The 25,886-nt window shown below is 59.3% G+C and overlaps 1 protein-coding gene across 13 annotated transcripts; it reads left to right on the top strand.

The window, feature by feature from the left end:
* Positions 1–3: 3 nt before the first annotated feature.
* Positions 4–25,652, top strand: DLG4 (discs large MAGUK scaffold protein 4). Of its 13 annotated transcripts, none has more exons than XM_070061306.1 (22): positions 16–275; positions 456–554; positions 736–776; positions 9,041–9,205; positions 12,288–12,341; positions 12,485–12,535; positions 12,716–12,840; positions 12,939–13,108; positions 13,218–13,354; positions 13,457–13,601; positions 18,925–19,220; positions 19,379–19,481; positions 19,610–19,724; positions 21,662–21,838; positions 22,066–22,102; positions 22,193–22,220; positions 22,327–22,374; positions 22,485–22,586; positions 22,825–22,997; positions 23,885–23,994; positions 24,475–24,566; positions 24,726–25,652. In XM_070061306.1, exons 1-22 carry the CDS (start codon positions 257–259, stop codon positions 24,830–24,832), a joined length of 2,394 nt encoding a protein of 797 aa, XP_069917407.1. In that variant the 5' UTR covers positions 16–256; the 3' UTR covers positions 24,833–25,652. The 13 variants fall into 13 exon arrangements, 12 of the variants coding, with proteins under 12 accessions (XP_069917407.1, XP_069917406.1, XP_017204373.1 ...); XM_070061305.1 differs by having other exon boundaries at positions 22–275; positions 12,288–12,342; positions 12,477–12,535; XM_017348884.2 differs by having other exon boundaries at positions 41–275; positions 9,041–9,106.
* The last annotated feature ends 234 nt before the right edge of the window (positions 25,653–25,886 follow it).

The following is a 25,886-nucleotide window of genomic DNA, read 5'->3' as shown; positions in this document are numbered from 1 at the left end:
CCAGCTGGGCCCAGCTTCCTTTCTCCTTGGGGGAGACTGTCTTCTCGGCCCCTTGTGAAAGTGTGGCTGAGTTCTGCAGGCCTTGGGGGCAGGGGCCCGGGTGTGTGAAGCAAGGTGGTGGTGGTGGTGCCGCCCTGAGGGACAGCAGGCCAGTCCAGAGATGCCGCCCTCACCTAACAGCGAGAATTGAGTGGGGAGAGGGCAGCTCAACTCCAATCCCAGCGGATTAGGGGGATTAAAGCCAGAGAAGGGAGAGATGTCCCAGAGACCAAGAGGTGAAAAACAGGGGTCCTTTTGGAGGGGAGGCCTGGGAGTGAAGTGGGGGAGACTGGGACTCAGAATTCTTTCTCCCCGGTTCTTTCCACGGAGTCGCGGTGCTGGGAAGCCGAGGTGGCTGAGCGTGTCAGTCTGTGTCTCTTCCCCATCCCAACCTCCCCTCACTTGCCTTCCACCAGCTCCCAGGTCAGCCCTCTGGCTCCTGGCGCCCCCACTCTTGCGGTGGGCACCCCCGCTTCTGGCCGTGCTACACAGCGACCTCTTCCAGGCCCTGCTGGGTGAGTAGCCCCAGTTTTGTGAGGGACAGCAGGGACGAGGGCCTGGGCCTGTGAGGGCCGTCAGTGCTGGCTGGAAGCCTGGAGCCCCATGCAGGGTCCTCCCCACAGTGGCTCCGGGGTCAGAACGGGCTAGCCTGGGCTGGAGGCCAGGGAGGGTGACTCGGTTCTGTTCCTGTGACAGACATCCTGGACTATTACGAGGCTTCCATCTCAGAGAGTCAGGTAAGGAGGCAGTGGGTGCTGGCTTCTGAAGGGGTAGGGCGGTGCTGAGCAAGGTCTGGCTAATATCAGATGGGAAAATGGAGACTTGGGGGCCCTGGCCACACATCCTGGGTCGGTGGCCCAGAGACGTGAGGGCTCTGAGAATGCACTCTCTCTGGGAGGCCCTGTAGCCCCCTCTCCTTTCTTCCCCCTTGTCTTTGCATGCCCCAGTTTAGCCACTGAAGTGTCCACGACATAATTACTTTCCAGGCTTCCCGCTGTGACTCCTGAGGGAGACCTAGGCCCCCAGGGATTCCCTCCTGCCAGCCCCTCCCTCACACCAAGCCCCCTACCATGGCCTCCCTCCAGTATTTAAGCAACCAGGGGTGCTCCTAGCCCATCTCCCGGTGCTCGCTCCTCTGAGAACTGAAGTCTGCCCTCCTGGGCTTTGCTGTCCTCGCTGGTGGCTGGCCGGGTCTCCATGTTTGCTTCAGGGCCTCTCGGCGTCTGCTTCTATCTCCTTTCCCATTATCCGGGTTCCTGCCGGCACCGAAGGAGTTAACTCTGCCAAGGCACCCCCCCATTCTGGCTCCTAGCTCCCTCCCTCCCTCCCCCTGCTTCCTCTCTCCTCCTCTCTCCCCTTCCCTCCTCGGCTCCACGGCTCCCTCGGCCGCTGCCGTCTCCAGCCCCCCCACCCCACTCCCCCGCCACGGCCCCTAGCCCCTGGCCGCTTGGCAAGACCCCCCCCTACCCCGGGGCTCCCCGAAATCCGGTTCCCCTCCCCCACCCCAGCTCATGCCCCAGCCCCCGAACTCCGGGGCTGCCAGCCCCCGGTGCCCCCGCCCCTCCTGAGAATCGGGGTGTTCTCCCCAAACCCCCTCCCCTCCATTGGGGAGCCCGTTTTCGGGCCCCCTTCCCCTCCCTCCCACGCTCCCCTCCCCTTCCCTTCTCCAACCCCCTCCTTCCCCTCTCACCCCTCCCCCCATCCTGGCCCCCCCTGCAAAAGTGGGGTGCGGAGGGGGGAGGGGTGAGAACCCACGGAGGGAAGGAAGGAAACTCTGATGAAGTCAGAGCCCCTTACCCGCCACCGCGGCCAGGCCCCCCAACATGGACTGTCTCTGTATAGTGACAACCAAGGTAAGCATGATGGGGGCTGTAAGTAGGGGGGAGGGCATTAGTTGGTGGGGAGGGGTCCAGCAGGCCTTATTTGGGGCTGGAGGCCCTGGAGTGAGAGCATCAGAAGTAAGATGCATTTGGGGTGGGTAATTTAGTTTTGGGGTTCACATCTGAGAAAACGCTGAATTTGGCCACAGGTGCCCCCTGGAGTGATCCCTCTGTACCTGTAGAGAAATGGAAAATTCGGGGTGTTTCGTGGTTTGGGGGGCTGGTGGGTTTGGGGGTTCACCAGTGATGTTTGAGGGAGACTTGTTTAGAGGGAAGCCTTGGCTCACATGGGAGTTCTGCTGTGGATGGGGGAAGGTGGGCTATGTGTGTGTGTCTGGGGGGGTCTTCCCTCCCTGGGGAAAAGCTGGTTTCCAGGGGGCTTTTCCAGGTTCAGGGGGCTCCTGGCATGAGGGTAAAGGTGATTGGTTCTGTGTGCCTGACTGGTCTGGGGGTGTCAGCTGGCAGAGAAGGGGTGGGCCTGCAGGCTACAGAGCCAGCGTCTTGTGGTAGATACGTTTGGGGGTGCTGTCTCAGTTTGAGGGAACTGTGATCCGGGGTTTGGTCGCAGGGACTGGAGGCAGTTGGGACTTGTCAGAGGGCTGGGGCCTGGCACTGGGTCCCCTGAGGGAAGGGCCAGGTGAGGTTGGGGCTGGGGGTATTCCCGTGGGAAGTAGAAGCTTGCAGTAGCTGAGCTTGCCAGCCCCTGAGGAGCAGGAGGAGAGGTTTGCGGAGAGAGGGGATTTGAGGAGGGGGACCAGGTGGATGGCGTGGAATTTGAGGGTGTCCCAGGCAGGTGCCCAAGAGCCTGTTTTCTCCCACACTGCAATCAGACCTGATCAGGAGTGAGGGAGAGGAGCAGATGGCGGGGACTGTCCGTTCCCCCCGGATCAAGGTGGGGGAGGACACCTGGACCTGAGGGCCCCCGAGGATTTCTGATGGAGGCCAGTGGGGTGAAGCGTAGGAGGGCGCAGGGCTGTGCAGGGGTGTCCCTGTGGCTGGAGCTCTGGGGTGGGGAGCACAAACTAGCTCCTGGTGGGATGCAGAATACCTCGGTCTTTGCTTCCAGACTCTGGGACTGGAGAACTGAATGCCTGGTGTGTGGAGGGAGGCTTGGGCGGGTGGCAGGCAGCTGGGGGCTGGGGGGTGGGACAGGAAGTGGGGGCCGGGAGAGGCGGGGTCTGGGTGAGTCACAGGCTGGGGAGGGGGTTATATTTAGTGGGAACTGCAGCTTCTCATGGGAGGGAGCTGAGGACACACATGTTCTGTGCCACAAACTCACACATATGTGTACACATGCGTTGTGCACATGGGAGCATGGTTGGAAGAGATTGGGGACCCTCACCCCTTCTCCACCAGGGCTCCTTGCTTGTGCCCCTTCTGTGGGGCTGTAGCTTTCTCCCAGGTGGCTGCTTTCCCCCACACCGTGTAGTTTTAGCAGCTTTCTGTGCCTCGGTTTCTCGGCCCGGTTTCCTTGAATGGCAGTGTCTCTGGCCTCTGGGCCTGCCCTGGCCTCAGGCTCTGTGGCTGTGGTTCCCTGTGTACAGGTGTATGCAGAAAGCGATGGAATGTGTGGTTTCCGCTTCCAAGCCGGGAGTGAGAGTGAGGGGCTTGCCTGCACTGGCAAGGGGCGGGTGGGGGACTTACTCATCTCCCCCTGCAGACTCTTACTCCCACCACCCTGCCGTAGAGCCCAGGGTTGAGCATCCTTGAAGGAGGGAGGCTTGCACAGAGGGTCATGCATTCGGGGTTTTACCCAGGCGTGGAGACCCCGGCTTTCCTCCACCGGAAAACTTGTCCGCCTTCGGGTGGCGGGGACTCCAACTCCCATAAGGCCTTGAGGCACAAGATCCCTCAATGTTAGGAGGTTGCTGCCCATAGGGGTGATGGGAGTTGTGGTTGGTCTCTATCCAGGGCAGCGGAGGGTAGCCCGGCAGGAGCCAGCAGGGGGCACCTGGCCCCTGACCCCCCACCACCACTAGAAGGCAGGGTGGGGTAGCGAGTCCCCGGCTCCGTCGGAGAGCCCTCCATCTTTCACTGCCTATATTTAGCCTCGTGCCGCAGTGATTTAAGGAACATTTATGGAACGCCTCCTGTGCGCCAGGTCCTGCGTTCCGTGCAGGCTCTGTAGCCATCACTCGGTCTGACTCGGCGCCTGGCTCCCTGGCAGGGTCTCCCGGCCTCCGAGCCTCCTTCTCCCACTCCGCCCCCGGCCCTCCCCCTCTCCCCGCGCTGCTGCCGCCGTTGCTATGGTAACCGGCGAAGACCGGAGTTGCGTGGCGGACTCGCGGGCTGGGCGCGGGTGGCGGAGGGCGGAGCAGAGCTAGTGCGGGGCGGGGGGGGGTGGGGGAGACGGGGGTTACTTGGCCCGCGCCCCGGAGGCGAAGCGGTTAAACCCGCCGGGTGGTCCTTATTGGGCAAAGCCGAGATACTGAGGGCGGGACGGTGTGACCAACGGCCTCATTCATTGGCCGAGAGGGGCGTGGCGGAGGGACCGTGTGGGCGAGGCCGGGGGAGCGAATGGGCGGGAAGTGGACGGGGGCGTGGTCTCGGAGGCAGGTGGGAGGGGTCTGGCTTACTCTATCGAGGGAGGCGGGCCAAAGCCCTCGGAAAGGGGCGGGGCCTTGGGGCCGGGTTACCTGACCGAGATGGGGGCGGGGCTGACCCTGGAGGGGCGTGGCGTGAGCCCCTAGTTCGGTGAGAACTCGGGGTTTTGAGGGGCTGTCGCCTGAGTAACCGCGGGGCGCGGGGGTCTTTGGATAGGAAAATCCGGGGGTTGGGAGATCTGACGTCTCAGTTTTCCTAAGATGGAGGCCTGTTCACATTTCATCAGGGCACCCCTCCTACCTCAGCTCTCTGTTCCAGGGAGACGGTTGCTAGGCGACAGCAAAGTCCTTGATTGCTGCGTTGCCAGGCAACAGGGAAACGGAAAATGGAGGGAAAAAGGAAATGGGGGATGGGAGAGGGGCTTAATGGGCCATAGCGCCCACTGGTGGAGACGCAGGGTCTGTGCATTTCTATTCCGCATGGAATTTCGAGTTCGGCCCCTTCCGCACTAGCTCCCTCTGCGAACACGAGCATTCTCTCCAGATACAAAAACTAGGACACTGGGGGTCATTTTGGAGGCGCACCCAACAGATGCCGATTAACGGGATCCATCTCGGATGGGCGAGATCCTAGCTTGGGAACTCGTCCTTTGTGCCACGTGTAGGCACGCCATAGGTGGCAGACAGCCACCGATTTGAAGATACCCCTCCCTGGGTTTTGAGAGCTGGACAGGCGGGGGCTTTCAGTGGGAGAATATTTGGAAGAGAGGCGTTCAGGTTCGGTCTGGGAGAAAACAGAAGTTTTCTGAAGAGATCGGAGGCAGTCGGTTTGGGGTGCTTTAGAAAATGTGTGGGTCATTGCAAACCTCAGGCCACATCTTTAGTGAATATTTGTTGAGGCTCCTGTGGGAGACAGATATATTTGGGAGCAGTCTTCCAACAAAATTAGAATTCAGAATCATGGAGGGGATATTGAGATGTAGGGAGGGCAGCCAGTTGCTTATCAACTTGAGGGGTACAGAAATAGATGGGAAAAAATCTCTTAATAGGGTTGGAGATAAATTGCAGAGACTACAATTGCATTTGGAGGATTTGCTGTAAGGTAGATGGGATAGTCCCTGAATTTGGGTTCTGGTGTGTTATTGGAGACTGGTGTATTAGAAGTCATTTAGATTCAGGGATTTGGACAGAGGGCCCCGAACAAATTTAAGGACTAGCAATTTTTATTAGAGGAAGGGTAATATTTGCATTAATTTCAAGGTCTCTTAGTGGGTTGGGGAACAGAAGTTATTGAGAAAGGGTGGTTTGGGGGCATGTTAATTTGACGGCATGACAAGGACCTGTGGTCCTTTCAGCTCTTGGTTGTCAGGTGTGCAACTGCAGAGAACTCTGCTGGTTGGAATCGGTGTCCTGTGCTGTCCATGTTAACATGGGCTGGTGGGAGGGGCAGTTTATCCCTGGCCTTCTTGGGAGGACGATGTGCCGCTTCCTTCCCTGCACCCCGGCAGTCCAGCAGCGGTGAGATGCCCAGTGAGATTCTGGCATGGTTAGGGGCCCGGTCATTTTGGGGGGAGGGGGGAGGATTTGGTGGGATTAGGGGCTCCTGCGAACCCGGAGATTAACTGGTAAATTTTGGGAGCGTTTCTGTTTGAAGAGGGGTCGGAATAGGGGTATGCTCCACAGAGAAACTGCTGGAACCGGAGAAGTTGGTGGCTAAGAGGGTCTCCCCTCACCCCTCTCTCCCATCGTGACGCTCTCTCGTACTGCGCAGGCGCCTTCCCCCCCCTCCGGCCGCAGCCTCCAGTCGCCGCGGCCGCCGCAGCCCCCGCCCCTCTGCCCCTCCCCCTCCCCAACCCTGGGACCCTCGCTCTCCCGCCCACCCTTTCCCTCAGTCCCCCTCCCCTTCTCCATGTCGGCTCGGAACAGATTCGCCTCCATGTGTCTCTGCGTGGTACGTGCCGCGGTACGGCTCCGGGCCCGCTCCCCTCCTTCCGGACCCCCCAAATCTCAGGGTGCAAGCTTCAAGTGCTGTCGCTCTTCCCTCGGCTTGGCGTGGGGTCTCTGGGTTGCAACTTCTCGGGGAAAGGCGCAGGGGATCGCCCCTCTTACCCACTTGGACTCACACCCCTCTGTTTTGGGGGTGCCAGCTTCGGTTCCAGGTCATTCTGTGCACCTGGGGCTCTGGTGAAGAGGGGGCCAAAGGGGAAGGCGCAGTGACCCTTTTACATGTCCTAAGCCCCAGTATACCGGGAGTTCAGACTCGTCCTAATTGCAGGGAGCTGTCATGGGGGGAAGGGGGGGTCCTCTTCCTGTCCTGCTGTAGCTGCGGGGGAAATCTGGGACTGAGAGGTGCCAACGCCCCTCCCATCCCCTGGCTGCAGTTTCAGCATTACTCCCCCTCCCCCTGCCCCTCCAGGCTGTTTTTGCTTCTTTTCTCACTCCACGTACATCGAAAATTCCCAGGGATTGAACATAGGGCCTCCCCTCTTGCACCCACATCCTGGAAACTTGAATGCACCATTTCTTGCTCCCCTTTCCCCTCCTGTTGTCTCTCAACCCCAAGGAGCCTTCCCCTCCGTGCCAGACACCCCCACCCCTGTGGGCTGGGGCAGGAAGAGGTGTCTGGGGCTTCAACGTGATCAAAGTTTACCTCTCTCTCTCCGCTCTAGAATACACGGTGAAACATCTTTCTTAACACTTCATTTCCTTGGGTGCACATCATGCTCCTTCATCAGACTCAGGAATGTTCTCTGCCGGGTTGGATGAAGCTGGAGGGGCACTGGGCTCCAACCCTCACCCAGACCCCAGAGCTGGGAGCTGCACCTTGTGGTCCTGTCTCACGTCCTTCCCAGGCAGGGCACCAAGGCCTTGTGGAGTGACAGAGGGGAGCTGCCTCCCCTCCTTCCCACTGGATCCCTAATTCCCTCGTGCACAGTCCTGGCTGAAGACCACCTTTTCAGGAATAACCTCTTCCAGTTCCCAGAACTCTGTTGTCCATGACCCCTCAAGGGTCGAGGGTTGTTGTGCCGTCCTCTCCCTACTTTCCATCTCCCTTTTTTTTTTTTTTTTTTGTCTGTGGTATTGAACCCTGGAGTCCAGGACTCTCAAGTCCATGGTCCAGAGGGCAGCCTGTCTCCCTTCGGCAGTCACCTTCCAGAACGTCAGGGTGTGTCCTGGGGGGTCAGGTCTCCATGCTGACACTGTTTCCCTCCTCAGTCTCCTGCCACACCCTGGTCTACAGTCGAAGTTGGGTGGCATCCTCAGCTTTGATTCATCCCTGGTATCAGGCGTTGTCCTTGATCTTGAAACTGTTGCCCTCCAAAAGTTGGGGTTCTCTCAGCTTCTCAGGCACTTTGGGGAGGGAAGCCCTGCCTTCTGTCTTTGCCCATGTGCACTAGGGCGTATGTTCTGTGTTCGCCAGTGCCCAGGGGAGCCTTGCACTCGGCATCTTCCATCTCTCCTGACCCTGGAGCTGGGGAGGGTCTGCTTCTGTACAGACAGCCCCGGAGGGGAGGAGCAGAGCAAGGTGTGGAAGCACCCAGGCAGAGCTGCTGCCCGTCACTGCTGTCCATCTGCCCTCCTCCTCTCTCCCCTGCGCCCAGTTAATCTCATTTACTGGTGTCCCTATTAAACCCAGCGGGAGGCCCTTGAAATGGCAGCTGGTTAATTGGACAAAGTTACAGATCTTTCTGGGTCTTTCACCCTGAAAGGCCAGAGGGAGACCAGGAGTTCACTCTTGAGCCCCCAAAGACTTCCCTCTTCCTCAGTCCGGCGCCCTGGCACCACTGCTGCCCCCCTCAAGAGCCCTACTGCCTCCCCATCCTCCTGCGCCCCATCTCCTCCTGGTACATCCGGATTAGCTGTGGGCTGTTGTTGGGGAGGGGCTACACTGCTCTGCCCCTCTGCTGACTACCTGGGAATCTTCAGGGCCAGGGAAGAAAGGGCTGGGCGGGCTTAGCCGTGTCGTGTCTTGGGGGGAGCTGATGGCAAGTATCTTTGGGGTGAAGGGCCCCAGCTTGGCCCCTGCCTGGGGCATGCAAGGTGCTGGAGAGCCAATCGCTGCTGGGGTAGAGGCTGCAGTGGGGACACGGTGGCGAGGAGGGTAGGGCTGGGGGGGCCTGGGAAGCAGGAGCAGCAAGTGAGCCATAGGAAGGGAAGGGGAGAACATGGTGGGTGGGCTTAAGGTGAGGAGGGAAGCAAAGAAGTTGGATGGATGTCAAGAGTGGGGGTGCAGGTGCCAGGGGCTGGAAGGCCTGGGAAGGGGGTGCACAGAGATGTCAAGGGAGGGGACATGGTGAGAGGCCAGGGTCCCAGGGTCTGCCGGATTCCGAGTTGGAGGATGGGGCGGCGACTTGGGGAGAGAGGGCAGGTACTGAGGCCCTGGCGCGAGAGGGGGCTGTCGGGAGGGTGGAGAGAGGGGAGCCAATGGGCTGGAGGGGAGGGAGGGGGAGGAGCTGGTCAGGCCCCGGGGCCTTCCGCACTGCACAGGCAGGGGGGGAAGAGGAGGCGGCCAGGCGGCCTGGAGCCCGAGGCACTGGACCGGACCGTCCCCAGTGACGCCTCCATCCCCATCCCCAGAAATACCGCTACCAAGATGAAGACACGCCCCCTCTGGAGCACAGCCCGGCCCACCTCCCCAACCAGGTAAACGCCCCCGAGCTGGTGCACGTGGCGGAGAGGAACTTGTCCCACCTCGAGGCCGTCCACGGGGTCGTGGGCCACGCCCACCTCTCCCCCCTCAAGGTAGGAGACCCTGGCGGCCCCCTCCCCAGTGCGGCCCTCGGAGCCTCGGAGCTGCAGCAACCCCCCAGGGCCGGTAGGGCAAGAGATGGGGGGGCGGGGGCGGGTCTGGGCTTGGGCTCCTGGGGCCTGGGGGAGGGGGCGTTCGGGGCGGGGTGGGGGCTGGACACACTGGTCCCAGCGAGAACAGGCCAGGCCAGCCGGAGTGGGTGCGGATCCTAAGCTGGAAAGTACGTGCGTGTGTCTGCGCGCGTGCTGTGCTGCGCGGGTGTTGAACTGCCTGCGTTCTCCCCAGAGGCCCCCCACGCCAGGACCCTCTTCGTTCCTTCACACCCCCAACCTCCGCTTCCGTTTTCTGTGTCCAGAGCTCTGTTCCAAGCGCCTGCTGCCCTCATTTGCTCCGGTCCCTTGGCCGCCTCCTCCCCCCACCTCCGCCTCAGGGCCTGGCTCTCCCTGTGCCCGAGTCCGCAGCCCTTTCCATCTGTCTGGCCTGAGACTTCTTCCCGTGGTGCAGCCTTCGGGCCTGGTTCCCTGCCCCAGCCTCTGCTCCCCTCTCGTGCTGCCTCCCCCTCCCGCCCTTCCCTCCCCGCTGGCTGGCTGGCTGGCTGGTTCTGGATGCTGTCTCTCTCTTCCTCCCACGCATTCTCCCTCTGCCTCTCCCTGTTCCCAGCTCAGGCCTCTGCGGCCCCTCAGTCCTCTCCCCTTCCTCCCTTCCCTCCTCCCTGCCCTCTCTCTCTGGGGTTCTCGCCTCACCTCCACCCATTGCTGCTTTCTGCCCTGCTCTGCCCCTCCCCCCTATTATTATTCACCACCGCCACCTGTTCCGTCTCCTCCTCTGCTCTCCAGGTGCTTTCCTGGGTCTCTGAGGACTTCCGCTCTCCACTCGGCTTTCCAGCTTCCTTCTCCAGTCTCCTCTGCCGGGGACATGGGTTGGGGAGGAGGGCGTGAGCTGCCAGGGGCTGCTCAGGGATCTGGAGTGGGGATTCTAGGTGGTCGCGGGGCGCCCGGGAACGGGGAGTTGCTGACATTTCCCCCAGAAAATGGAGAAGTTTCTGAGTGCAGGGATGAGCAGGAAGAGGGCAGCAGCAGGTTCTGCGGTGGGAAGGGTGTGCCTTCCAGGGGCAGGGGACAGACAGTGATGAGACTGTGAACCAGGACCGCGGATAGAGCAGAGAGGATGGCCGGTGAGCCCTGGCCGTGGAGAATCTGCGTGACCCTCTGAGGCTGCAAAGAGACAAGGAAGATGACTTTTGCCTTTAGGCGGCCATTAAGTCCAGGGGTGGGGCGGGGAGAGAGAAGGGAGGCCAGGGCAGTGGCAGTTAGTGCAGTGCTGGGGCCTGAGCTCAGGGAAGCCGAGCACACGGGAGAGTGCAGGGGCAGGAGAAACCCCAGCTCTCAGAGGTGGGCAGTGGATTGGGCTGTGATGTGGGATAGAACCCCGCAGGAGTGAAGGTGGGGCCGGGGAATGGTGAGGAATGAGAAATTGTAGTGCAGGGCGAGACAGTCGGTTGATGAGGTCCAGTGAGGCTGAAGGGTGGGACAGGGCCTGGGAAGTGAGGCTGGTGTTGGAAGAGGGAACTTGGGAGGGTGGGGACAGATCTGCAGATGAGGGGTGAGGGGTGGGTGTAGAGATACCAGAGGGAAGCAGAGAAGTGGTCTTGAGTGGAGGATGGGGTGTGAGGCAGCAGGGTCTAGGGTGAGGCTGCTGGAGGAGGCACATGTGGGTGAGATTTTGACCAGCAGCGGCTATCTGTTGGACACAGCATTTGCTGGGATTTGTGGGGTTGGAGGATGGTGTTAATAGGTCAAGGAAACCTATTACAGAGCGGGCGGTTTGTAGGATTAAGAAACAGCAAGAGAGGAGGGACACCTTCGGAGGGGCAGAGCAGGCAGGAGACTGGAGAATCCTCCTGCTTGGTTGGCTCCGCATAAATATTTGTTTAAGGAGATAGGTTGTAGACCCCGGAAGGAGGCTCCTGGCGGCCTCTCCTCATTGCCATAGAGACGAGGCTTCGGTTGCCCTGGCAATTGGGGAAGCCCCTAGGACCAGCCTAGGGCTGGCCCCGCCCCGGAGCCTAGAGACCTGGCCACTTCGAGGCGACTGACGTCAGGGTCCTGGGCACGCCTCACTTTAACCCTTTGCTGGGTGAAGGCGGGGGAGTAGATGAGCGGGATAGGACCCGGATGTCCGTCACCACTCCCCCTTCCTGACGTCCTTTGCATTGCGTAGGGTGAGGGGCATAGGAGAGTGGAAGGCCGGTTATTCAGGATGCGCTGTGCCCACAAACCACTTCAGCCTGGTCTTTCGTCGGCCTGGCCATGGGGGGGCGGGGCCCAGGATGAGAGAGGCGGGGCTAGCGGGTCTCTGCGCTCGCACCCTAGGCCACGCCCATCACCCCTCCCGCCGCGCCTGTTGTCCTGACGACAGGGCCTCCAGGAGGTGGGTCTCCCCAGGTCTTGGCTGGGCTTAGATACCGTTGCTAGGCAACACGGTCCCTAGTGGAAGGGGTGGATTGGATGGCGGGTGGGTGAGAGGGAGGGAGGGGCCTGCCGCTGGGGGAACCCCGGATTCCCGGGATGCAGATTAGAGCAAATGTGTGTGAAGGTGAGGTGTACACGCGGGGGAGGATTATGAAGGTATCTACGTGTATGGGGGGTATGGAGACAGGGATGGGGGCAGGCCCTCAGGGGAGCAGGACCTGGTGGACATCGGCCTGGGGTGTGCGTGTGTAGCGCATAAGGCATGTAACACCCTGTGGTGTTACATCCGGTGAGAAGCTGCCCCTCCCCCCCTCCACTCTTTACCATCTGCTGCTCCCTCTCCGTCTGGCTGTCTCTCCCTTCCCGCTTCTCATACACCTCCTTCCACATGCAAGGGCCTGGAACATACACGTGTGTGCCTGTGCATGTGTGCGCGTGTGTGTGTGTGTGATGGCGGCTGAGTCTGGGGCCAGGAGGAGCCCTGAGGTGGCGGAGTGGGCTTGGCTGAAGGCTGAAGGGTAGCCAGGCAGGGGGGACCCTCGGTTATGGGCTCCCTCTGGAGCGTAGGCTCAGGCCGCTTCTCGTCTCCTGTTTGCTCTCGCAGGCCAATTCTCCCCCTGTGATTGTCAACACAGACACCCTAGAAGCCCCAGGATATGTGAGTTGTTTAAATTTTGGGGCAGGGGCCGTTGCAGAGGGCAGGGGAGAGAGGGAGGCCTGGGCAGCAGAGGGGAGACCGGCGCTCGAGGCCAGAATGTCTGTCTCACTGTGTTTGTGTTTCTGCCCGTGTTGGAGTTGCAGGTGAACGGGACCGAGGGGGAGATGGAATACGAGGAGATCACATTGGAAAGGGTGAGCGGCTCCCCGGTCTGAGGTCCCTTGGCTCCCCATGCCTCCCCTCTGTGTGCATGTTGCTAAACAGCCCATCCCTTTCACCCTGTCCCTTCCTGTTCTGTCTGTGCCTCTCCGGCCAGTTCCCCTCCCACGCACGGCGTCCCACTGGGGTAGCTGACACTGTCCCCCTCCTCCCAGGGTAACTCAGGTCTGGGCTTCAGCATCGCAGGTGGCACTGACAACCCACACATCGGTGACGACCCATCCATCTTCATCACCAAGATCATTCCTGGCGGGGCTGCGGCCCAGGATGGCCGCCTCAGGTGGGCAGAGGAGACAGGGACGAGGGTGCTGGTGCCCTGGAAAGGGAGGGCCCGGGCAGCAGGAAGCTCCTGGCTCAGGCCCCGCTTGCTGCTCCCAGGGTCAACGACAGCATCTTGTTTGTCAATGAAGTGGACGTGCGGGAGGTGACCCATTCAGCCGCGGTGGAGGCCCTCAAGGAGGCGGGCTCCATCGTCCGCCTCTACGTCATGCGCCGGAAGCCCCCGGCTGAGAAGGTCATGGAAATCAAGCTCATCAAGGGGCCTAAAGGTAGTGACCCGTTCTGTCCCCACCCCATCCCGGCTGTCCTGGGCTCCAAAGCCTGCTCTCCAGGCACCTGGGCGCTCACCTCTGCCCACCCCACCACCCTTCCCTCCAGGTCTCGGCTTCAGCATTGCTGGAGGGGTAGGGAACCAGCACATCCCAGGGGATAACAGCATCTACGTAACAAAGATCATCGAAGGGGGTGCTGCCCACAAGGATGGGCGGTTGCAGATTGGAGATAAGATCCTGGCGGTGAGCAGCCCCAGCTGGGTCTTGGTTCCTCATCACCCACCCCAGTGCGTGCGCCTTGAAGCCATTTCGGCCTCTGTCTGAGCCCTGCTTTCTTGACCCCAGGTCAACAGCGTGGGGCTGGAGGACGTCATGCACGAGGATGCCGTGGCAGCCCTGAAGAACACGTATGACGTTGTCTACCTAAAGGTGGCCAAACCCAGCAATGCCTACCTGAGTGACAGCTATGCTCCCCCCGACATCACGACCTGTGAGAGCACTCAGACCCCGCGACCTGGGCCCCCACCTGCCTGACACGCAGTCCCAGGGCAGCCCCTGTGGCTGTTCCTCTTCAGATGCTGCCCTTGTCGTAGCCAGGACCTCCGGGAGTCGGTGCGGTTGCAGAGTGGATAGAAAAACCAGTCATCAGCAATCCCTACTCCAGGAGGCACAGGCCTTGTTAGTTCTGGGGCTAGTTTTATGAAACCCTCAAAGAATAGATCTTTTTTTTTTTTAAAGAAATGTATTTATTTTAGTTCATTTGAGGGCAGAGAGAGAGACAGGTAGACAGACAAAGCTCCCATCTGCTGTTTCACTTCCCGAATGCCTACAACAGCTGGGGCTGAGCCAAGCCGAAGCCAGGAGCTGGGAGCTCAGGCTGAGGCTCCCTCGTGGGTCGCGGGGAGCCAACTACTTGAGCAGTTACTTGTTGTCTTCAGGGTGTGCATCAGCAGGAAGCTAGATCAGGAGTCACACCCGGGCACGCTGGCCTGGGATGCAGGCATCTGGAGTAGCATGAATTCGGGTGCCCTTTTGGAGAGGAGGCAGAGCTTCACGTTTCGCTGGATTGAGGCCACTTCAGTGGGTCACAAGGAAGACATAAAAGGAGGAAGCACAGACCAGTCTGCTTCTGAATAGAATGTGAAAATCTACAGTGACACAGCAGCAGATCACACCCAGCCTGTTAAGAAAATACCATCGTCACAAAGTAGGGTTCGTTTCGGAAAACTAAAGGTGGTTCAGTGTTAGGAGATATCTCAGTATGATTTGTTGTCTTAAAGAGTTCAGGGAGAAAAACTGTAAGATGACCTCAAATAGACGTGGGGAAGTATCTGATGAGATTGGACGTGTTCAGGTAAAGCCTTTCAGTGAACTAGGAACAGAGGGGTTTTCCCTAACTCGGTGAAGAGCAGTTTCAGAGAGCAGCTATGGCTGTTCCATGACTGTGAAATCCTAGCATGTGCCCCTTCATTTAGGAAATAGGCACGGGCTCCTCTCGTCACTACCATGTATCGCTTTAGAGCATGATTTCTCAGTGTTGGTACTGGGGACATTTTTAGACCCAATAACTCTTCTTTTTTGAGATCACTTTAAAAAAGAGAGGCAGAGCTACAGACAGAGGGAGAGACAGAGACAGAGGTCTTCCTTCCTCTTATTCACTCCCCAGAAGGCCACAACAGCCAGAGCTGAGATAATCCGAAGCGGGGAGCTTCTGGGTCTCCCACGTGGGTGCAGGGGCCCAAGCACTTGGGCCACCTTCTTCTGCTTTCCCAGGCCACAGCAAGAGAGCTGCACCAGAAGTGGAGCAGCCGGAACTAGAACCGGTGCCCACATGGGATGCCAGCATCACAGTCAGGCTTTAAGCCTATTACACCACAGCACTGGCCTCTCTCTCTCTTTTTTAAGATGAATTTATTTGACAGGCAGAATGACACAGAGAAAAGGGACAGAGAACTCACCTGCTGGTTCACTCCCCAGTGGTCACAGCAGCCAGGGCTGGCTCAGACAGTAACAGGAGCCAGGGCTGGCTGAGGCAGTGACAGGAGCCTAGAGCTCCATCCGGGTCTCCCACATGGGTCTCAGGGGCCCAAGGACTTGTGCCATCCTCTGCTACTTTCCCTGGTGCATTAGCAGGGAGCTGGACTGGAAGAAGAGCAGCCAAGGCTTAAACTGGCACTCCAGTATGGGATGCTGGCTTCACACGGTGGCTTAACCTGCTGCTCCCCAACACTGACCCAGAACCCGCTAATAGCTCTGTGTTGTGGGGAGTTGTCCCGTGCATTGTAGGAAATTCAGCAGCAGCCCTGGCCTCTGTCAGTGACAGTGGTGTCCCCACCCTCTCCTCTCACAACACACACACACACACACACACACACACACACACACAGAGCAGAATCGCTCTGTTGAAAATCCCTACTTTAGAGAATGCACATAGCATAGCAAGATAAGGAAAATACAAGGAGCGCATGGAAGAGAGAAACAGCTGTCCTTACTTGTAAAGTGTACTTTCTCCATCTAGATTAAAATACAAGTCATTAACTGATGGACAAAAACATGGAAAGGTGAGCGTGTGGCCCCGAGCAGAAGAGCTGTTGTGGCTCAGCAGGTTAAGCTGTTGCTGGGATCCCTGTATCCCCTCCTGGGGTGGGCCCTGCATCCCCTGCCTCATTCGCTTCTGATCCTGCTTCCTGCTGATGTGCCTGGGAAGGCAGTGGGTAATGGCCCAAGTACCCGGGGAGACTCTTTAGCTTTCTGGCTTTGGCCTGGCCCAGCCCCTGTTATTGTGAGCTTTTGGGAAGTGAGCCCGCAGAGAGCAGATACTTGTCTCTCTCTCTCTCTCTGTCACTCTGCCTTTCAAATAAGTAAATAAATCTTAAATAAAAAAAGAATGTGGCCATATGTAAGTCAATAACCAGAATTGAGCTGGCGGGTCAAGCCACCGTCTGCAGTGCCAGCTGCTCCACTTCTGATCCAGCTCCCTGCTAATGTGCCAGGGAAGGCAGTGGAGGAGGGGCCCCTTCATCCCACGTGGGAGACCCGGATGGGGCTCCTGGCTCCTGGCTTCGGCCTGGCCCAACCCTGACTATTGCAGCCATTTGAGGAATGAACCAAGATGGAAGATCTTTCTCTCTCTGCCTCTGCCTCTCCTTCTAACTCTGCCTTTCAAATACATAAATCAATCTTTAAAAAACAAAACAAAAAACAAGAATCAGTAACTTCCCAGCCATGAAAAGATGATGTGATGGGTAAGAAGATCTCATTTGCTATAGAAAACAATTCTACAAAATTCTTATAAATACAGACTTGACAAGAAATATAAGATTTCTATGAAAAAAAAATGACGAAACTTTACTGAGGCATATAAAACAATGTTTCTGGATGGAATGACTTAATATGCTACAGCTCTCAAACCTCTCCAGATTAATCTATATATTTTATGCAAATCCAAATCAGGATTTAAATGTTGTTTTTCCCCCTGAGAATTTAGCAGGTTGATTTTAAAGTTCAACTGGAAAAATATGTGTGGGAGAATAACGAAGACATTTTTGGAAAGGAGTAATGAAGTACGCCTGCCCCTACTGAATATGAAATCAGACTGTGCAATCATATTTAAGTCACATGGCAGCTCTTCTTTTTTTTCTTTTGGATTTTATTTATTTTCATTTTCACTTGAGAGAGAGAGAGAGAGAGAGAGAGAGAGCGATCTTCCATCCACCAGCCCGCACAGGACTGGAATGCAGTCCGTCTCCCGCGTGGGTGGCAGGGACACAGGTGCCTGGGTCATCACCTGTTGCCCCTCCGGATGCACATTCAGCAGGAAGCTGGATCGAAGTGGGACACCCAGAACCTGAACCAGGCACGCTGAGATAGGATGTGGGTGCCCCAAGTAACAGCTTAACTGCGTGCCAAACACCTGCCCTGGGTGGGCCCTGTTTCTAAATACCAAAACCTCCCTGAAGAAGCCTGGCCTTCTTGGGGAAAGGGGAGCCAGTTTAAAATCCTGGGCAAGGGCCGGCGCCGCGGCTCACTAGGCTAATCCTCCGCCTAGCGGCGCCGGCACACCGGGTTCTAGTCCCGGTCGGGCACCAGATTCTGTCCCGGTTGCCCCTCTTCCAGGCCAGCTCTCTGCTGTGGCCAGGGAGTGCAGTGGAGGATGGCCCAGGTGCTTGGGCCCTGCACCCCATGGGAGACCAGGAAAAGCACCTGGCTCCTGGCTCCTGCCATCGGATCAGCGCGGTGTGCCGGCCGCAGCGCGCCAGCCGCGGCGGCCATTGGAGGGTGAACCAACGGCAAAGGAAGACCTTTCTGTCTGTCTCTCTCTCACACTATCCACTCTGCCTGTCAAAAAAAAAAAAAAAAAAAAAAAAAAAAAATCCTGGGCAAGGCTGGCGCTGTGGCTCACTAGGCTAATCCTCCTCCTGTGGTGCTGGCACTCCAGGTTCTAGTCCCGGTTAGGGCGCCGGGTTCTAGTCCCGGTTGCTCCTTTTCCAGTCCAGCTCTCTGCTGTGGCCCGGGAAGGCAGTGGAGGATGGCCCTGGTGCTTGGGCCCTGCACCTGCATGGGAGACCAGGAGAAGCACCTGGCTCCTGGCTTCAGATCGGCGCAGCGCACCGGCCGTGGTGACCATTTGGGGAGTGTGGGGTGAACCAACAGAAGGAAGACCTTTCTCTCTGTCTCTCTCTCTCACTGTCTAACTCTGCCTATCAAAAAAAAAAAAAAAAAAAAAAAAAAAAAAAAAAAAAAAAGTCCTGGGCAAGAAATATCTAAGATTCACTTGACCTCCATTCTAGAAAGCAAAGGTGGTATCCAGGACTACTAGAGCATGTCAAAGACACAGGAGCCCAACTTAAGGGATTCTTCCTGGCTGTTGAATCAGAACTCCTTGAGTTAAAATTTATGGGGTCGCAATAGTGATTTAAAATATTGGGGTACCTTTGGAGGCTATAAAGGGACCCATTCATTCTGAAAATAAAGAGGGACTGTCAGACCTTTGTCTTCCCATCTCAGAGTGGTCTACGTAAGTCAGTTCTTTATAGAATTCCTGCTAACAAATGCTTCCTTGTTCCCCCACCCAAAGTAGAGTATCACCATTTTGCAAACCCTGATGAATATCTAAACCAGGCAGTGATCATCAACAGCCTTGAAAATTTAAGTGAAAGACTGGCAGGCATTTGATAGTGCATAGACCAGGTTGTCAGCCACCAACCCTGCTCGTCACTCCAACAGAGATGCAGTAGTGGTGGGGCCGTAGGGAGCGCTCAGCGCTGCCTGTGACGGATGCTGTATTTAGAAATTGAACTGGAACCTGGTTGCACCCCCAGAACCAACTGCCAGCTTACAGGAGGTGGAGGGCAGAGATGCAGGATGAAGCAGACCTTGAGGATGCAGGCAGAGGTTTCTCTGTTGGATTCCCCTGGTAGGATGTTGGACGTTCTTGCAGACAGATAGCTTGTTCAATCAGTGGTCAAGAGGGAGAGGAATTCTGTGGCTGAAGGGATGTGAGAGAGACAGCAACCAGAAGAAAACCCCCAAAGCATGGATTCCCATTAGCCTGTAGCTTCATCCCTGGCCTGCTGTGGACAAAAAGCCTTTAAATCCCTTGTTTCCCACAACCACCCCGACACCACCTGTAAGTTGCTGACCCCTGGCAGGGCCGTGTCTGACGTCCCCACGGGGGTATCCCTGGCAGGGCAGCTTCCCTTTCACCTGAGTCTGGCTCTCTGGGTTCCTGCCCAGGGGGGAAGGTGGGGCAGTGGGTGCCGTGTCCCTTCCATCCACTTCCACCTTGTCTTTCCTCCCGTGTCCGCCCTCAGCGTACTCCCAGCACCTGGACAACGAGATTAGTCACAGCAGCTACCTGGGCACCGACTACCCCACAGCCATGACCCCCACTTCCCCTCGGCGCTACTCGCCTGTGGCCAAGGACCTGCTGGGGGAGGAGGACATTCCCCGGGAGCCGAGGCGAATCGTGATCCACCGGGGCTCCACCGGCCTGGGCTTCAACATTGTGGGCGGCGAGGACGGTGAAGGCATCTTCATCTCCTTCATCCTGGCCGGGGGCCCTGCGGACCTCAGTGGGGAGCTGCGGAAGGGGGACCAGATCCTGTCGGTGAGGGGAAGCCTGCCCCGCCCCTCACCGAGCTCCTTGGGGCGGGGTGTGTGTGTGTGTGTGTGTGTGTATGTGGCTGGGCTGATCCCTACTCCATGTGGACCTGGGAAGTGCCCCCGCCCTGTCCCCAGCCACACAGCCTCTGCTCCTGCCTGCAGGTCAACGGGGTGGACCTCCGTAACGCCAGCCACGAGCAGGCCGCCATTGCCCTGAAGAATGCGGGCCAGACAGTCACGATCATCGCTCAGTATAAACCAGAAGGTACCCGGCGCGGGGCTCCCCGCCGAGGGCATCCTCAGAACTCTCCCCTGGGCTGATGGCTGTCTGGGGGCGAGGGGAGTGGCCGCAGGAGGAGGGCAGAGCTCTGGAACTGTCTGGTCCTCCCTCAGAGTACAGCCGCTTCGAGGCCAAGATCCATGACCTTCGAGAGCAGCTCATGAACAGCAGCCTGGGCTCAGGGACGGCCTCCCTGCGGAGCAACCCCAAGAGGGGGTTCTACATCAGGTCAGAGGCTCGCTGGGCCGGGCTCCGCAGGCTCCCAGGGCCGGATTCCTTTGCTCTGTGCCTGTTCCCTGTTCCCCAGCCACTCTCCCTTAGCCCTGCCTTGTTCCCCTTTCCCAACCCCGGGGCGGGCGCCCAACGTGGTGATCAAGGAGGGCTTGGCTACAGAGGTTTACATTGTCACTCCAGAAGGCAGAGTTACAGAGAGAGAGGGAGAGAGAGAGAGCCATCTTCCATCCACTGGTTCACGCCCCAAATGGCCACAACAGCCAGGGCTGGGCCGGGCTGAAGCCAGGAGCCAGGAACTTCACCTGGGTCTCCCACATGGGTATCGGAACCCAAGCACTTGGGCCATCTTTCACTGCTTTCCCAGGTCCATTAGCAAGGACCTGGATCAGGAGAGGAGCAGCCGGGACTGGAACCGGCATCCATATGGGATGCCTGGGCTGCAGACAGTGGCTTAACCTACTAGGCCACAGCACCAGCCCCAGGTTTACATTGTGAAACACAGTTGACCTCTGGGCATCCACGGAGTCAGCCCACTGTGAATCAGGAATACTTGAAAAAACCACGGTGCTGGACTTGTCCAGACTTTCATCCTGTCTTCCTTCCCCAGACGATACAATGTACGCGTGAGGTGTTTACAGTGTATTCAGTATTATAAATGATCTAGAGATGACTTAAAGACCAGAGGAGGATTGCGTAGGTTACATGCAAATAGCATTTTATGTAAGGGACTTGAACATCCAGGGATTCTGTGTCTGCGGGGCCTCCTGGAACTGACACCCTGCAGGTTGCCAGGCAGACTGTGCTCGCAGGGCGGGGAACAGGCTCTGTCTCAGGTCTCTGAGGTGCCTGCTCTCCTTGCCGGGGGACTCCCGGGCTGCCCACCATTTAACACCTCACAGCTTAATGCCTGGCATAGCAGCGCCCCCTGGCACAGCTCGAGTGTTGCCCGAGCCTCCGTCTCGGGAGAGATGGGCCACAGCGCTCTCGGCTGTCTCCTGTCTCCTCGCTGGTGCCTTGCTCTCTCCTAGGGCCCTTCCTGCTGTTGACTCCCCCTTCCCCCATGGACTCTGCAGCCCGGGTGCCCGCCAGCCCCTCTCCTCCTCTCTGATCCTGTCCACTTGCACAGCCTGGGCCGCCCCGAGTCTTGCAGGCGTCTCTCAGAGCTGTCTGCCCTGGCCTGCCCTCTTCCTGGAGGTGCCGACCTGCAGCTCTGGCCATGTGCTTTCTGGGATGTCCCATAGGCAACTCATGCTCAGCATGGCCCACACCGAGCTCGTGGTCTTTCTCCTGGGTAGTGAGGTCTCCGTCTTGCCCAAGCAGTGTTACTCCCTCTTGCTCAGTGGCATCGCCGTCCACCCAGACACCAGGCTGAGTGAGACCTGGGTCCTCTCGGCCCTCCCCTCCCTGCTGGGATCTACCCCAGGGTCTTTCAGTTCTGACTTCCGGTGGGTGCTGAACGATCCTGGGACTCTGTCCTTTCCCGTCTCATTCCGGAACTTTAGTCTGCGTCTTTGCTCTCCCAGGGAGGGTTGCTGTCCCTTCTCTTGTGAAGCCAGGGGTGTAAGGACGGAGTGGGAGGCATTTCCTGCTTTTAGGGTAACCAGTTTGCGTGTAGGGGACCTCTTAGTTCCTATGGATCTCAGCAGATTGTGGTGACTTGGCGACACACCTGTGTGCTTCAGCCTGCTTCCCGGAGAGGTGGAGGTTAGCCCTCACTCCGGAAGTTGTCCGCAGCGTAGACTGAGGACAGTTAACAGTCCTGGTGACACCAGAGCTTTGGGTGCTCACAGTTGCTGGGTTCCCATGGCAGTGCCACCACTGGCCCCTCTCCCAGGACCTATACCCCGGGGCCCAGGGTGGCTGGTGCCTCCTTTCTTGGAGTCCCCCCCCACCCCGCCCCAGGCTCTGACCAGTAGCCACTTGGCCTCCAGGGCCCTGTTTGATTACGACAAGACCAAGGACTGCGGCTTCCTGAGCCAGGCCCTGAGCTTCCGCTTTGGGGACGTGCTGCATGTCATCGACGCCAGCGACGAGGAGTGGTGGCAGGCGCGACGGGTCCACTCTGACAGTGAGACCGACGACATCGGCTTCATCCCCAGCAAACGGCGGTGAGGCTCCTGGGGTCTGCAGCCTTCCTGCCCCGGGCACGGACATCCCCCCTCCACGGTACCCCCTGGAGGGGGGACAGCCAACAGGGAACCGGTTTGCCCTCTGACCTCTTGGGGACTGTGGCTTGTGTGAGTGAGCCTGTGGTGCCCAGGGACCACTGGCTGCTGGGAGGCCAGGTGGTCAGCTGGGCCTTTTCCTACTCCCCATTCCCGCATGTGTTCTGCAGGGTTGAGCGACGAGAGTGGTCAAGGTTAAAGGCCAAGGTAGGTGGAGATGGGTGTGCCTGGGGGACAGAGTGGGGCCTCCTGGAGCTGAGCTCTTAACCGACCACGCGGCCTGCATTTTCTCCCCAGGACTGGGGCTCCAGCTCGGGATCACAGGGTAGGTGGGGTGAGCGGGAGGCATGGAGCCGCCCTGGACAGCCGCAGGATGGCACGCTGGGGGCCGGGGACCTGCAGCCCCTCGCAGACGCGCTTCCTCCCACCAGGTCGAGAAGACTCTGTTCTGAGCTATGAGACGGTGACACAGATGGAAGGTGAGCGCTGGCCCCTGCCTTGGCCACAGCCCTCCTGCCCCTTGCCCCGGGCCCCGGGCCCCGGGCCCCGGGCCCCGTGCAGGGGGCCTGAAGCTGCTCTCTGTCCTCAGTGCACTATGCTCGCCCCATCATCATCCTTGGGCCCACCAAGGACCGTGCCAATGATGATCTTCTCTCCGAGTTCCCCGACAAGTTTGGATCCTGTGTTCCCCGTGAGTGTGGGGGCTTGGAGGTGTGTTGGCAGTGGGCTGGAGGCAGAGTGGGGAAGGGCCAGGGGCCGCCTGCAGGCATTGGCATTCAGTGGGGTGCAGGGCTCCTCAGAGGCCCCCAGCAGCCCCCCTCACTGATGACCAGCTGGGCCCTACGGGGCCGGGGCATGGGGCGGCAGGTTTTCAGCTGTGGAGGGGAACGGTGGTTAGACCTGTGCGGGGCGGGCTGACTTCCCGGCAGATACGACACGGCCCAAGAGGGAGTATGAGGTAGACGGCCGGGATTACCACTTCGTGTCATCCCGAGAGAAGATGGAGAAAGACATTCAGGCGCACAAGTTCATTGAGGCCGGCCAGTACAACAGCCACCTCTACGGGACCAGCGTCCAGTCCGTGCGGGAGGTGGCCGAGCAGGTAGGACCCGGCGGGCACCCCGTCCCCTTCCTCCCGCCCTCTCCCCGCCCCACTGCCCCCTCCAGCTCTCTCTAACTCTCTTTCTCTCTGTCTCTTTCCCCGCTGGGTCTCCGCTCCGCTCCTCCACCTCCTTCCTCCTCTTGGGAACTCTGTCTGATCGCCTGCTCTCCGTGCCCCACCTGCCTGACCCCGAACTCCCCACCACCATCTGTGCCTGCTCCTCTCCCCCGCCCCACCCCGTGCCCCGTTTCTCCTTCCCTCCTGTGGCTTCTCTCCGACCACCTGGCCTCCCCTAACCCGGTCCCCCGTTCTTCCTGACTCCTCTGGGGTCTCCCCTCCTCCCCTCCCCTTTCCTGGGGGTCCCCACGCCCCTCTGCCGCTTGTCTGCTAACTCCTTTCCCTGCCACTCCTGTCCTGCCTGCCTCCCCCCACGGCGCCTTCCTCCATCTGCCTCGCTCCCTCCCATCTGTCTCTCCTCGCTCCTTCCATCTGTCTGTCCTCTGTCCGTCCTCCTCTCCCTCCTCCCTCTATCCTACTTCTTTCTCCATTCCCTTGGCTTTCTTCCCCCACCTGCTCTGTTCCTTCCTTCTGGACCCCCCATTCCTGCTGCCCCTCTGGCCCTTGCCCTGCCACCATCTTTGGGGACCCCTCCCTCCCTGTTTCTCGTCCCCCACCCCGGCCCTGTCCTCCATCTGCCCCTTTCCTTTCTCTCTCTCTCTCTCACTCTGTCCATTCCCCTCCTCACCTGTCTTCTAACATCCATGTCACTTCCCCCTGGCCAACCTCCTGTCCCCACCTTTCCGTGTCCTGTGTCCCGCCCTGGCGCCTGCCCCTGTCTGTCCTTTCCTGCACCTGCTGGCCCCCCCGCCCACCCTGCCTGCCCCCAGGGGAAGCACTGCATCCTCGATGTCTCGGCCAATGCCGTGCGGCGGCTGCAGGCGGCCCACCTGCACCCCATCGCCATCTTCATCCGCCCCCGCTCCCTGGAGAATGTGCTGTGAGTATGGTCCTGGGGGCCACCCCTCTGCTCCCCTACTCCTGTGGCCTGGGCCTCCCGAGGCCTCTGCGGTGAACTCTTCCCTCAGAGCCCTGGACAGCGGCTCCCCTTGAGGGGGATCTGCACTGAGGACTGCCACCCAGAGGATGCTGGGAGCCCTGGGCCAGTCAGGACTACAGCTCCCAGCTGCCCCAGGGGGCGTATACCAGCTAGGGCGAGCCAGGGCCTCGAGGGCTGTTGGGAGTTAAGAGCTTGAATACCTTCTGCTGGAAGAATGAGGCGGCTGCACCTTGTTGGGGTGGGGCCTAGTTGCGTGGGGCCGGGGTGGGGGCTCACTTATGGCCCCAGAGGATATTGGGAAATGTATTTTTGTATGTGGTCATGTGGGCCGTGCTCCCAATGAAAAAGCACTGGTTGCACCTTCACATCCCTGGACGGAGGAGGTAAAGGCCCGCGTCTGTGTCCCCTCTCCACACACAGAGAGATTAACAAGCGGATCACAGAGGAACAAGCCCGCAAAGCCTTCGACAGAGCCACCAAGCTGGAGCAGGAGTTCACAGAGTGCTTCTCAGGTGAGGCCGCTTCGGCGAGGCCAGCAGGGGCTGCCTGCCCCGTGGTCAGCGAGAGCAGCCCTGCGGCGGTGGGTGCAGCCCCGTGGGTCTCCTGAGGCTGGGTGCCCCTTCCCCCGGGCCCCGGGCCCCGGGCCTCACTCCCTGCCCCACTGCTGGCAGCCATCGTGGAGGGCGACAGCTTCGAGGAGATCTACCACAAGGTGAAGCGCGTCATCGAGGACCTCTCAGGCCCCTACATCTGGGTCCCAGCCCGAGAGAGACTCTGATTCCCACCCTGGCTTGGCCTGGACTCGCGCTGCCTCCGCCGCCCGGGCCCTCGGTCTGGACTGATTTGCCCAAGCCCTCCGCGCTGCCCTCGCCTCCCTCCCCCCCCTTCTTATTTATTTCCTTTCTAACTGGATCCAGCCCACTGGAGGGGGGACCCCCTCTGCATGTTTCCCCGCACCCAGAACCGGGCTCCTGAACCCCAGGAACCTGGGGTCTGGCGGGGAGCTGGGCTCCTGGTTCCGAGCCCTTGCTCTTGACGCCGCCTGCCCCCTGCCCGCCCCCAACGCACACTCAGACCCGCCGGGGGCCACCTGTCCTTCCCGCCGCCTCCCACACACATTCCAGAATCAGGGCCCCTCTCAAGGAGCACCCGCTGCAGGGATGCAGGCCGCAGGCCTCCGCTCTCTCCCGAGGCAGGGTCTGGGGTCACCCCTGCCCCCATCATAGTTCCCCATGTCCCTTGAGTTCTCATTTATTTTTTCCATTTTTTTTCCTTCTCAAAGGTGGTTTTGGGGGGGATAAGTAGGGGACTCCCCTCTGGGCCCCCTGCCTTCCACACACCCCCACCTGTTTTCTTTGCCGGTTTGCATGAGTGGAAGGTCTAACTGTGGCTTTTTTTTTTTTTCCTGGGATTTTTTTTTTCTTTTGGGGGAAAGGGGGGGATGGGTCTGGGGAGTGGGGACTGTGGGAGGGAGGGCGGGGGGCAGGGGTCGGGGTTGGGTGTCCGGGAGCCAGGGGAAGACTGGAAATGCTGCCGCCTTCTGCGATTTATTTATTTTTTCTTTTGAGAGAGTGAAAGGAAGAGACAGATACTTGAAACTCCAGTGTGTGGCCTGATTATTTGGGACCCGGGCGTGGAGGGAGACAAGGTGGGGGCGCAGGGATAGGATGTTTCCCCAACCCCGAGAGATTACGGGGTCCTTGAAGGGAGCCAGCAAGGCAGGGAGCCCGAGTTGGTGAGGACCGGGGCCAGGGAAGGCTGGGGGCTCTGTCCAGAGTCACTGCTCGACTCTGAGTGGGAGGCCCAGCTCACTGCCTGGGCTGCCTCAGGCC

Source organism: Oryctolagus cuniculus, chromosome 17 (genome assembly GCF_964237555.1).
Source record: "Oryctolagus cuniculus chromosome 17, mOryCun1.1, whole genome shotgun sequence".
Lineage (NCBI taxonomy): Eukaryota > Metazoa > Chordata > Mammalia > Lagomorpha > Leporidae > Oryctolagus > Oryctolagus cuniculus.
This window is presented reverse-complemented; position numbering and strand designations above follow the sequence as displayed.

What these genes read in the sequence shown, in the direction of transcription:
- DLG4 (XM_070061305.1), top strand. An exon ending in CCCACCTCTCCCCCCTCAAG is followed by an intron (nt 9,206 to 12,287) that starts GTAGGAGACCCT and finishes TTGCTCTCGCAG; the next exon opens with GCCAATTCTCCCCCTGTGAT. An exon ending in CGCTCCCTGGAGAATGTGCT is followed by an intron (nt 23,995 to 24,474) that starts GTGAGTATGGTC and finishes CTCCACACACAG; the next exon opens with AGAGATTAACAAGCGGATCA.